Below are 13137 nucleotides of genomic sequence, written 5' to 3'. Positions count from 1 at the left end.
ACGCCCACCTGTACGTGGTGTGCGGCGTGTACACATTACGAGCAGGRAACTCCAGCACCTCTTTGGTGGGTCGGACGCGCAAGTCCGGATAAGGTTTCACGTGAAGGAGTTCTGGTGAGAGGCAGTAATGTGGCGAGTCCGGTGCTGGAGAGATGTCAATTTTCAACTGAGCTGAGGGGCACACGAAGCACAACAAGACATCAGATGATTAATAATAATAATAATAATAATAAAACTATCTTAAATCTTTTCATGCAAACTGGCACATCAGAGTTACCAGTGACAGGCCTCAGCCGTCGCAGAACAGAAGATGGCCGGCGCATGTCTGCCAAAAACTTGTACAGGTCCTCATCACTCAGTCTATCCCCCTCCTTGGTAAGCACACACAGAGGAAAAATAGGATAAAAAAAGGGATACAATCAGGTTTTAAATTCAGAAAATRACTAAATTATCCTCTCAAAAGTCCAAAAAAGTATTTAAAGCTGCCTCTTTATCATATAGAAGCAACATTTGTTTTTTTTWGTTTTTTTTTACTGCCACAATATGTTATCTAGCCCTGAGTATTGCTAATGCAGCACACTGACAAAGGAGGGAAGAAAGAGGGGGAGGACAACAAGTTAATAAATATCAGCAGTGAGTTCTAGCTCTGTTGTGTGAGGAAACCAAGACTGATACACGAGACTGGAGATGGAAGAGCTTCTTCATTTCACTCTAGCAGCACAATGATGCTGCATCTTTCACAACAAAAAAAAGATAGTAAAAAAATGGTTTCTTCATCCAGTTTCTTCATAAATACAATTTCAATTTCAATATGGAGAAATTCACGTTACAGCTAGATTATTTTTTAATGTTTTGTTGAGCAAACAAAAACAAATGTTCATCCAATTTTTTATAAAAAATATATCAAATCTTTATATTGGCAAGTTATGGTTTTAGGATCTTTCAAAATGATCACACAAAAAMCTGAAAAATCTAGAGAATCTTTCCTGTTTTATGATTCTGAGCTTTTAATGAGCCAAACTAGACAAAACGGGAAAAATAGAGACAGACCAGAAGAACAGAGAAAAACAGAAACACAAGATTTTTGTAAAATTATTAAGACTCGAGTTCAAGCTAATCTTTTAATTCCACCAACATGTTCCTTCTTTAATGCTTTGGTTTGGCCCTGTTAAGAGTCCTGACTTGATTCTGATAATGAATCTATGGAGCAAGATAAAGATTAGGGTTTTGTCAAGGAGGCCTTCCCTCCTTAAAAACTGTGAGTTAGCAGTTATATGGAGTGTTCAATAGCTATAATGATAATTTTCTCAATTAAAATGTAACTTTCTTTTACTTTGCTTTGCTACGTTTTGAGGAATTTCCATCTTGGCTGAATGGGAATTATAATTAATTTAAATCTGCCAGGGGTGTGAATACTGCTGGGCTCATCTGTAGTGTATTTAAATGTCAGCCTGGATGTTTTTACCAGCCCCAGATAATACTGTTGCATTGAGTCTGACCTGTTTAAAGAAGTTGGTGACGGTGAGCGTTGCTGGGCGGAAAGTGGCAAAGTTACACATCTCCTCCCCAACACTCATCCTCTCAAACCCCTTCTTCTTTCTCTCATTCCAGGTCCCGTGACTCTTTCGTTCTGCCAAGAAAGATTTACAAAACACGTAAATACCTGAAAGTATTTGTAGAATGGTAAACGTTGTGCACATGCAGGAATTAGAGGTGGAACTGTGGATGGAGAGGCACTCGGTACCAGAGTCAGAGTCTGGGTCAGACCGATCGAGACCGCCAACGCTGCTGACRATGTTGAGGAGGTGAATGGCTGTCCAGGCGAAAGGCATGCGGAAACGTCCGAGACGAGAGCACGCCTGCTCTGCCTGCAGGCGGAGCTTCTCCAGCTTCTCCTTGTGCTGCGGAGGAGCAACAAGAGGTCAAAACGAGCTCAAAGGACACTGACCTGCCAAGACCTTTCTGCAACAGCCAAAGATTTAGCAAACTAAATATGACAGCGGGCACTACAAAATCAACCAGACGGAATTGAGTAATATTTGTGGCTCGACTTTCATAAAGTCCAATGCAGAACATTGCAACAGCGACACACTTTGACTCCGTTACCTTTGAGGAGTCCGACTCTTTCATGACCATGTAGGGTTCACAGCATTCGCCAATGTCTCCCTGCTGAAGAACTTTTTCAAGCTGAAACAAATTTTATATGCAGGATTGTTAACAAAAGAATTATTATTTTTCACATACAACCACTTAAAAAATTAGGACACCTCTCTAAAAATGTGTTATTTGGATATTTACACACGTCAGTGATTTACTGCATTTATACAACAAAAAATGACTTTGCTCTGCTAATTAAACAACTGGTATAAAAAAATGTAGAGTCTAAGAAAAAAGTTAGCATAACCCTATCTCTAATAGCCAGTGTGTAGCTCTTTAGTTGAAATAACTTCAGTGAGATGATTCTTGTTGCCAGCTACTAGTCTGTGACATTGATCTGAGGGAAGTTTCACCTAATCTTACATTTCTGACCTTTATGTTGGTTATTCTACTTCATGTCTTAGTTTTCAGCCACTACTTGGTGAATTTCCTGGTATGTTTTGGGTCACTGTCATGTTGCAGGACTAACTTCTGCTTCTGCATGTCGTCCATTTGCTTCTTTAAGCATCATCTTTGAAAAACTCGTAGTGGATTTTATGATAATGAGCTGACCCAGCTGTGCTGCAGCAAAGCATCCTTAATACATGACACTCATATCATGCCACGCAGTGGATATGAGATCTCCCATATTTGGCTCACATCAAATCCGTTGTGTATTCTGGTTGTCCAAAAAATTGACTTTTAGACTCACCTGTTTAAAGAACATTATTCCTAACGTGCTGGTCTTTAATCTCAAAAATGAGAATAAATAAATGTCAATTCCCCAGAAACTGTTGTTCAAGATTACATTTTACAGAAACATTAACAGGCTAAATGACTGGAAATATTTTTGGATGGTCAAAAATCATTACWAAATGTCTGTATGACCAAATATGTGCAAAAAATACATGGAGTGCTCCAATTATGACATTTTAATGAACTTTCTGTACCTTAATGACCAAGAAGATATCAGGAGAAGGGTATGTGATGGAGAAAATGGCCGAACGAGCCAGCGTGGATATAACTACGTGAGGCGTGTGAGGTTTCAGCAGTCCTTTCATCTGATCCGAGTTAAGGTCGAAGTAAAAATTCTCTGAGATCTGTCAGGGGGGGAAAGATAAATGAGGAACGGGGAAAGAGGGGGCATGGAGAGATGATAACGGAAATCTACGTCAGAGGAATTTAATTGAGTTTTGCCCAAGTGATCTTAACAAAATAAAACACACTTAAACCTTTTAGACGGAAGGGAAACTCAATTAGTCAAACATGAGCTCAGAATTACTAAGTGGCCTTACTCAGCTTTATTGACTGTGGAAACACTCACAAAAAAAWWAAAAAWWAAAAAAAAACATTTACCTTTTTCTTTTCCTTAACGTCATAAAGGGCAAGTGAACCAAATATTGGCTCGATGTCAATCTCAAATCTGAAAAAAAAAATTATAATATGCACATACTGTCACATAAAAATCACACTAAGGAAGTTTTGATATAATTTGGCCACTAATAGAAAGAATGAGGTCATAAACATGAGGAGTTATGTTTCATACTTTAGTGACAAACACTTGACCATAATCCTCTGGCCGCAGTGTTCTTTGGGCACCTCAGGTAGAGGACATCTCTCCACTGCTTCATCCTGCCACACAGAGAACAAAAAAAAAATCCACAGACCGAGATAACATTTAAACAGATGTTGTGGTAATGTCATGGCAGACRAACAGCAATCTGTACGCAGACATAGAGACACRGATCAAGAGAGAAAAAGAAAAAAACAATCAAATATTGAGGAAAGAAAAGGCCAACTAGCTTATATTTATCATCTCAAATTATACATTTTGTACATCAAATAGAAGCATTAATTTTGTCTGAGTTGAACGCATCCCAAAAAGATARACCTTGTACTTGATAAAGCACTATTCATTATGTGTAGGTGATTAATACATGGTTTTCCAGTTAAACGTTAGCAGCTATTTTCACACAAACCTCATCAGGGGGAGGGTAGAGGCCCAGCAGGTCGCTGTGGCGCTCCTGAGAGCGTGCCTCCGTGTTGTTCCGGTCCATATCCTCTGCAGCTGTCCGCTCCAGCACGGACGGGAGCAACGCATCCGGGGAGGAGTTCTTCAGGTCAAAGATGCTGGAGGCCCAGCTGCCTCGGGGGGTCTCATCGAGGCTAACCGACCTCCGCTTCGAGTCATCCTGAGGAACACGCAGGCAGGAGGGGACATTAGTTCCCCCTTTTCTCCCCAAAACAGCTGCGCAGTAACGCTAAAGACTCCACTTACTAGGTCACCCAAATATTTGAATTCCTAAGAAGCATGAGTAATTGATAAGGGAGCAGCTAGAGTCACTTATCCATTATGGATGCGGAGTTGTAAACAGCTTACATTGCCCTCAGCCATTTATAATGGCAGACTATCATGTTAATCTCCTCATTCGGGGGATGAGATGATGTGAGCTTAAGAGGAACTAAAGCTTCCTTTTAAACTCCCAGCCACGCTTAACCTCGCTTATGACCCTAAAACTAACTGAAATCGCATCTGAGTGTTTAAAACAGTAAATGCTTCCAACACGACCAACTACCTGGTCGTCCTGGCGATCGTGCGCAGCAGCCTCGTCCAGTTCAAAGGTCTGTTTGACCAGCCCTCGCTGCCTCTCTCTCTGTCGCTCAGAGTTTTGAGGGGTGTAAGTGGTGCTGTAGTGTTGAAATCTGGAGGGGAAAATCAAAACGTTGAAACGGTGATAGCGCGCCCGTGACAGCAGTCGACAAAACTGACACTTACTTTCTATGAATGACAAGCCAGTCATCTGTGTAGACAGCCAGGGCATCTCTCACTCTGGGATCTAGTGAGCTGCATAGAAAAACACCTGAATAATTGAGCAGTGCATGGCTTTATTATTTATGTTCACATAGTGTCAAAGAGAAAGGCCTTGTTCTTCTCTCTAGTAATGCCCGTCTCTCATTACAGTGAACTCGATGCTGCTGCTTGTGCAGTAATGTATAGATCACAAGAAGATTTGTAGATAACACAATGAGCTGTGAAGCTGAAGCAGCCCCTCTGACTTACTCCTCCTCCTCCTCAGGCAGAGGCGGCTCCAGTGTAGTGCACTCTTTGTCCAGCGGGAGGAGCTCCAGGTCATCCTGGGGAAACTCCATCAGCTGTCTGAGGGGGCCGGCCTCAACCCCCGGAGCGTGACTGCTCACATATTCTTCAAAGTCCACCGGTTCAACCACCTCCGTCAGGGGCAACTGTCAGAGAACATCAGGCCATGGTTACTTAACCATCGCCATCGCCATCAAGACAAAACAATAATTGTCATTTGGCTGTCTTGCTTTGTTAGGGGAGAGTTCTAGAACATTTCTGACTAAGCTTAAAATGTACAGAAGTCAGTAATACACAAAATAACCCAAGGAAAATAATTCCTATACACTTTTAGAGCCATCACAAAAAATCTCAATTGGTTAACTATTATAATCCATTCTTGAATAATCTTTATGAATGCATGTTTAACAGCTGTTTTTCCTGCTGATGTTCTGTGTGTGAGGAGAAGTCTGTGGCTGCGTTGTGCAGGCGCTGTGTGTGTAGAGCCTACGTCAGCAGAGATTGACTCTGGTCATTGGCCGACTTTGTTCAAGCTGGAGTTTTGAAAAAAACAAATACATTGCAGTGAAAAAAGGATTTCCGCCTTATGGAGTTTTTTCTTTTATGCTATTTTTTTTTGTCAAAAATCTCTCAGATCAAGCAAATTTTAAAAAAAGACAATCTGAGTAAATAAGTAATGTCCTTTTCAAATTTTGATTTTAATTTTTAGGAGTAAAAAACTATATCTAATCAAGATATAATAAGTAAAATATCATCCAGAAACAGGATTATTTAGTAACTCTGAATATCTTTATACAACACTAGAATATCTTTGATGTTCTAAAAGACAAGAGTGTCTTCAAATCAAAGCAGATCAAATCCTTAAAGGGATAAATATTTTGTAATAAACATTTTGAATAATCTAAGGCATATGAGAGTACTTCAATGACCAAAAATGACAAAATAAAGCAAAGTTTGGACTCTCTACTATTTGCATACAGTAGCAGCACAAGATCGATGTGTGAGCGTATGAATAAGCTGACAAAGAAACAAAGTCATCAAAAGGTTTCTTCCGCTCCTGGGTGCAATACAAGTTGGACACATTGTCTGTCTGATACATTTTCCTCTGAATAAATGTTAGGGGATAATTTTAGACCAGAAACTGAAAACATTTTAATTGATCGATGCCTTGTTTTCATGTGGAAATGTGTAGGTTCTGTCTGTGTTAACAGAATTTAATTGTCTAGGCAATTAAATAAGTTAAATGAATCTTAATGGCTTTTTAACCAATTCTACATTAGGGTAATTATCTCTGAGCAGCTTTCATAAAGATTTCAAAAGTTAAAGAAGCAATGCTTTTTACCACATCTTTCCTTACGCATCCGCAGAAATCTAAAGAAGCATCCTCGAGATTCAAAAGATAATTCCCAAAACAAACTTCCCACAGACCCAATCTTCACTTTATTTACACGTAAGAAGTAAATCAAAAAGAAAAAACACCTAACAGTTTTACAGGCTGCTTAAAAGTGCCAGCCTGTAAAACTGGCATGTTAATTACAGGCTGACTTACAGGGTGATGAGCTCCTCCTCGTTTCTTAGACAGCTGAGGTGAGCCATAGTCTCTGGTCACTTGCTTTCTGACCTCTGCTGCAATCGTGCTGCAAAAAACAACAAAATAAAACACCTTGTTTTTTAGGAAGAAAGAAAAAGAATATGACATCTGGAGACGATAGGGTTCAGTTAATGTTAGGGAGGTACAACAAGGTTTTAAAATGTTGAGGTTTCAAAACTGGCAAGTTCAACTATCAGCTGATGGTTCTTTTTACAGAGCAGAACAGCAAAAATGTGGAACATTCTGCACATTAAGCGCTTCGAATATTCCACATTGTTACTCTATACTTCTGCTAACATCAATGTTTCAAAATCAAAATATCTATTGCCTTTATCTGATACCATGAAAATCTCATGCTGTTGTCTCCTGGCCCTGTCTGATCTGGAGGCAAAATAATTCAACTTTTATTAGGAATAAATATTTGTATTTGTTCATATTTGTCCTGAGTTACAATGTCAACATGTGCATGCTTGACAGGACATTTTCCATCACTTGTCTTATCTAAGCACTTTTTTAGAGAAGTAACACCTTSATCTGTTCCTCTATAGCTAAGCATAAAAGTTTCAGAGACATCATCTATAAACTATTTGTAATTGAAGGACAGCAGCTGTTGCAGATAATGACTCAAACCTCACAGAGCAGCAACGGGTTGGATCCCGGGAACGGGCGCAGGGCCAGATCTCCGTTTCTGGCTGCTAAGAACTTACAGCAAATGGCTTAGAGACAAAGCGGGAGAAAACCCCAATCCTCTCAGGGACAACAAACAGCTGCTGCTTTTGATGTGCAAACTGTCTGCTTCTCACATATAAAAGCTAAACAAAAAAAACTAACAAACCCTCCCTTAACACCAGGATCTCAACTTTTCCTTTATTAAGTGCAACACGTTTTATTTCATACTTATTAAGCAGCTCTGTGTCATTTTTAAAACATGGACATTTGACAAATCCTTTTAAAAACAGGAAAAAGGAAAGCTAAGGGCTGCAGAGGCAGAGCCAGAACGGGCTTCCCACCCTTTCCTGCATCCGGGACAAAACAATAGTGTTGGACCTACTACAGGAGACACAATCCGAAGAATGCAATGGTAAAACTTTTATAATTCACGGTCTGATGCAGCTTAAAGTAGCTACTTTACATTTGACGTTACTGAACTTAATTATAAGTATCCATGTTCATGTTTGTTTTTTGATATGTGGAGGAACTATCTGGTTTATGTACTAAGACAATGCAAATACTTGTGAATCCAGGTCAAATACAAGCATAAGGTTAAAGTACATAATCAGAGAGTCTAATATAAGTTATTAGCACACAAAAATGAGTTGTCATTTACATGGCTGTGAAGCTTTTTTTYCCTCATGGAATCTGATCAGTCAATAACTGTAGTGAGAAACGGTAGATCTGTACTTAACACGGCACTTTGCTCTGTTTTACAACATTATAATACTCCCAATTTGACACACAGCAGCAGCAGAGGAGCTCTTTAAGCACAGTAGCTCTGCTTCACCGAAGTGGCTCTTGACAACCCTGCTACCGTGCTACAACAACGCCTGTCAAACAGGTTGTTAAAGCCTGTAAAGCCTTTGGGAGCGCCAACCACTCCAGTTAATTTTTTGATTATTATTGAATTAGGGAAGTTACGTTTTTAAGATAAGCTGATAATATTATGTGATACAAATCTGTCCTAGCATGGTTGCTATGGGTGCACTCGGTCCAGCAGGTCMCACTAKTCACTGTCGCTGTTAAACAATAACTTGTTTCAGTCTCACCGGTTGATTTTATGAGCAAACGCCCTCCTTTCGCACGCTGACGATGTCATTTCTTGCCCTCCATGTAAAGAAAGTCTTCGAAAGTCAAAGTGAAAGTGTTCTCCTCCCGTGGCGAATTGGGTTTGTCCCGTCCTGTGTTGGGATGCGGACCTCTTCCTTCTCCACACCAGGACCAGACAAGGAGCCCTCCTTGTTCCTCCTAGTGGCCGGGAGCCGAGGCGGCTGTCAGCACCAAGCTAACTTACAACACCAATACCACATCCGGTTACCCGTCAAAATAAAATACCACTCTTGTTTATGAACGCTGACATCTTGAATAGACACACCTAAGCACTGCAGTATACACCTTATCTGATATTATCTTGTGACTTAAGTTATTGAAATAATTTAATTTAAAAAGTACACTTCRTGCATAGATCAGTTGCAAATGGATTGTTATTTTTCCCAACATTTATTTCTGATCATTTTGGTGATGAAATTAAAACCCAAAACTCGGCATATAAGAAAAGTGAAAATATTATTTAAGTCAAATAAAAAGAACATGTTAATCAAAAAGAAACATGGCCTAAACAATCAACTAGCTTAGTCTTGTTGGTGACTGCTGTGCAGAAGCATATTAACAGAAAGTTTAGTGGAAGGAAAATGGGGTTTGGTTTGCACAAGAAACAGGAATGCCTGTATATTTGGAAGGATTTTGAGGCAAAGTTGGACTCAGCACTTCTTGAAACACCAGAAAGAAACATACACCTGTCTCATTCCTTGTGCCGAGTCACTCCTGAACCAGAGACAATGCAGATGTTTTATCTGAACTATTATGGGATTCCCTCATAAACTGTGAAGAAAAACATAACTGCAGTGTTACTCAGATTAAAGTTCTCTTTTCAGAGAAAAAATATTTKTGTGTGTTTTTTGGAAATCAGTGTCCAGGTGGACACTTTCATAAAAATCATAAAAATTATATTTTCTTGTATAAAACAAGTGTTCTATTCCAGAACTAAGTTAACTTTTCAATTATATTCTAATTTATCAAACTGCATTTGTAGGCACAGTGCAAGTTTTTATTTACTTTTATTTTAATATTTCATGACGTCGTCATGACGAGCTTACTTTCTTCTCCTGACATCCGGTTGTTTTTTTTTTTTGTTGGGTTTTTTTGTTGTTCTTTTTACGGAAACCTGACTATCAAGCGGCTTAGGTTACCTTATCCATCCCACCGGCCCAAATCTCACCCGACCGGTTTAAATGTCGACATGACAATGGCGCTTACGCCTCGCAGTTTTAGATTTCTTTGGTTTCAGTTCTGTTTAAAATATAGGAAGTAAACTAAATACAATTTCCAAGCCAATCCCTCTCACTGGAAACCTGACTTTGGCACTTTCACTTATTGTTGAATCAAACGAGGAGCGAAATTCTGTGTTCGATGGTTACTTTAATTTTATAAGGCTTGTGCTTTTTTTTTCTCCATTCGCAATCAAATTGTGTAAAACCAGCATGCAAAAACTCTCACAGAACGCTCACCTCATTGTTATTTTTTTCTATAATTAATAAAAGTGTGTCCATACCAAGACCCCGCCAACAGATGGAGCTATTCACCACGATTGGAAAATGACTGGTCTCATCGGTAATAGGTAGAAATAATTAGTTTGCAAAATTCTCCCTGGGTTACAGAAGTCATCTTCCAAGAAAAAGAAAAAAAAAACTTGATATAGAGCGTCGTTATGCATAGTGACAAGAAATCCTACAGGGGAGCTCAATAATGCATTAGTGATACAAAAAAATTAAATAAATACATGTAAAGGGATGCAGGAGGCATGTCAGAGCTTGCACATTTACAGGCTTTCTCTCTGTCCTGTTTGAGAAAATACGGAAAGACCTTGTCAGTTATTCTTCCCTTTAATAGAGGACCTGTCAGTTTATAGTAATGGAAGGTCTCAATCTTCCCTGGCAATCACTCCAAACCCCCATGTGTCCTCTGAGGAATATCCTGTAGCCACTCACAGTGCTGAAGCCCAAACCTTCCACCCCCTCACTCCTGCACCTCGCAGTCGCCCTATTCAGCACCCTGGAGAGCTGCTGCAGGTACTCAGCTGTCCTTTGTGACTTGGCCGATGAATGGCGGGAATTGTGTATAGGGGAGATGTGAAAAATGACGAGAGGGTATACAGTTGGGGAGAAAAAAGAAAAGATAACCTTGCATGACAGAGGCTTGGCTCGAGCTGAGCAAGGACGGGCGTCTCTGGGATATGTTGTTTATGCGTGGAACAGCACTCAGAGCTGCATCAGGGCTAACAGTCTGGCCTGCAGATGCAGCTGATGAAAATAAATGAAGCTCATACTCTCGATCTCCTCCCAGCATAGGCACGCTTCCATCACAATACCGAAACTCGTCTTTCTTCATCTTCTTCTCACATTCAGCAAAACTACAGCACAATTTTTATGCACGATTTATACAATATAAGAAGACTATATGTAGAGCACATACGATGCATACCAGAAAATCACAGTCAACACTAATGTTTTCACAATGAATTCACTTAAACGACATGCTGTGTTTTTGAATGAGATTGAAGCATCACTGCCGTGCAGAAAACAAGGGCGAGCTAACGCCTGCCTCTCTCTCCGTCCACACCTTCCTTCCCCGCTTGCTTTCTTGCCTTTCTGTTCATCGAAGGCTTTCAAATCCTAGATCGGCACTATTGTTCGAGTGCCCAGCCCCCACGGCAGTGAGAGCCCCACCACCTCCACCACCATCACCATCACTGCTGTGTAGCCGAAGAACAAAAGAGTGAGTGTCAGACACCACCCACTAGATCTCTTTCACACCAGAGCCCCCACCTCAGTTCCAGATGGGGTTGCCTTTTTTTCAGGGCTTCTCTCAACCCCAAGAGTCCTCCAAAATGGAGCCCCACCTTCCYTCCCTCCTCCCCCTCGGAGCCCTCGTCTCAGCTGCCCGTCATCCACCTGCTCCTCCGCCACGCGCCCGTGGCCAGGGCACGTCCCCTCGCTATTCTGTCCCACCAGGGAGTCCTGTTAAAATCCATTGACCACTTTTATTCATTATTTCCAAGAAGATGCAAAAATTTAACAGGCAAACTTACACTTTGTTGATACAGTTGTACACACACACAAAAAATAATACATAGTTGGGGTTTTTTTTTCAGCTTGAAATTATCATATTAAAATGTTCCTATTTTAGGTCAGCTGCGATCACCAATATTATTTATATTTCACAGATTTTTTTTTAAAAATTGCTTCAAAATAAAGAATACATATTCATAGTATTTGGCATATTTACCTTCTGAACCATGTGAGGTGTCAGATGCTTTAGGTATTCATTCACAGGCTTTTGACAGTTTGCTTTCATCTTAGCCAGTTCCTCCTTAAAGAAAAGGTAAAACTGTCTCACATATGTGCATTTTTTGTATAAAACTCCTCTCAGAGCACTGGGATGGCCACACCAAAATWATGATTTTGTTGTTCTTAAGCCACTTTATAATTTAGCCGTATGTTTTGGACCATTGTACATTTGGAAGTCACATTTGTGTCCAAGCTTTAACTTTCTGGAGGATGTCTGTGTGCTGTYGCTTCAATATTTCCACATAGTCTGTCTTCCTAACGATGCCTTCTAATTTGTGAAGTGCACCAGTCCCTCCTCCAGCAAAACAACCACACACCACGAGTGTGACCATGGTCCTTGTGGTCAAACACTCAATTTTTATTTCCTCAGGCCATGGGACAACAGTTTAAGTCTTTAGCCCTGAATGCATGCATCTAAACATTAATATAGCCTTTAATATTGTTTTTGAAGTAATGGCATCTGTGAATAGCGCATTACTCAATACTCAATATTCAATGTGCATATTTTACACCAAAACAAACTCTTATGGAGTCAAGATTCTCGTTATCTCACTCTCAAACSTGACTTTCAGCAAATCAAAAATGATTTTGGTAAGCCTCACACAGTTTTAACACAACAGTTAGAATCAAAAAGGTCATGTGCATTTTATGCAGTTCACRTAAAGAYCTGCCTTCAACTGTAGAAAAGAAAACCTATTAAAAGAATAAATTGCAAAAGCAAAAATGATGCTCACGCTAATCTCCATCCCAAATTAGTGTCCTACGACACTGGGAAGGCAGATGCTGATTTGTTTAATTCTCTAAAAGCATCAACATGCAGCTTTTTTAGAAGAATATTTGCTCCAACCTCCACCCAGTGTCTTGACCTTTCCCCTCCAGGGACGGGGAGCGTGCCTAAGCAACAGGGCACATCTGCTACAAGACAGCTGTTAAGCCTCCTAATGATGATCCAACAGTCGGGGTTGAAATGGGAGTTTAAARTAATCGTTGCTGAATCGCTCTTCCCACTTTCCTTGAAATACACCAAAAGACRGCCGGCCCTCTTGGTAGAAGCYAAACAGTTTATTTGGCTAATGCAGTTMTTTGTATATTCACAAATATATCAGAGTGAATCAGTGGAATGAACGTTGATTAGTATGAGCAGCCACAGCTTCTCCTCTGTCTCCATTACATCCATGGATATAAGATATGCT

The 13137-nt window shown here is 40.1% G+C and overlaps 1 protein-coding gene across 4 annotated transcripts in view; it reads right to left on the bottom strand.

The window, feature by feature from the left end:
* The window catches only part of dock6 (dedicator of cytokinesis 6), a 28371-nt gene extending 19549 nt beyond the window's left edge, over positions 1–8822 (bottom strand). For 2 of the 4 annotated variants that reach the window (XM_008415974.2, XM_008415977.2), the window contains exons 1-14: positions 8588–8815; positions 6783–6870; positions 5198–5379; positions 4913–4981; positions 4713–4839; positions 4116–4328; positions 3683–3768; positions 3493–3559; positions 3087–3236; positions 2107–2187; positions 1745–1901; positions 1500–1630; positions 278–371; positions 9–171 (exon numbers count right to left, since the gene is read on the bottom strand). In XM_008415974.2, coding sequence (XP_008414196.1) covers positions 9–171; positions 278–371; positions 1500–1630; positions 1745–1901; positions 2107–2187; positions 3087–3236; positions 3493–3559; positions 3683–3768; positions 4116–4328; positions 4713–4839; positions 4913–4981; positions 5198–5379; positions 6783–6870; positions 8588–8637 — 1658 coding nt within the window. In that variant the 5' untranslated portion in view covers positions 8638–8815. Of the gene's footprint in view, positions 1–8; positions 172–277; positions 372–1499; positions 1631–1744; positions 1902–2106; positions 2188–3086; positions 3237–3492; positions 3560–3682; positions 3769–4115; positions 4329–4712; positions 4840–4912; positions 4982–5197; positions 5380–6782; positions 6871–8587 lie in introns of all 4 variants that reach the window. The other 2 variants (XM_008415971.2, XM_008415972.2) reach the window with 2 other exon arrangements.
* Positions 8823–13137: the final 4315 nt, after the last annotated feature.

The sequence above is a fragment of the Poecilia reticulata genome, linkage group LG8 (assembly GCF_000633615.1).
Source record: "Poecilia reticulata strain Guanapo linkage group LG8, Guppy_female_1.0+MT, whole genome shotgun sequence".
In the NCBI taxonomy this organism is placed as follows: domain Eukaryota; kingdom Metazoa; phylum Chordata; class Actinopteri; order Cyprinodontiformes; family Poeciliidae; genus Poecilia; species Poecilia reticulata.
This window is presented reverse-complemented; position numbering and strand designations above follow the sequence as displayed.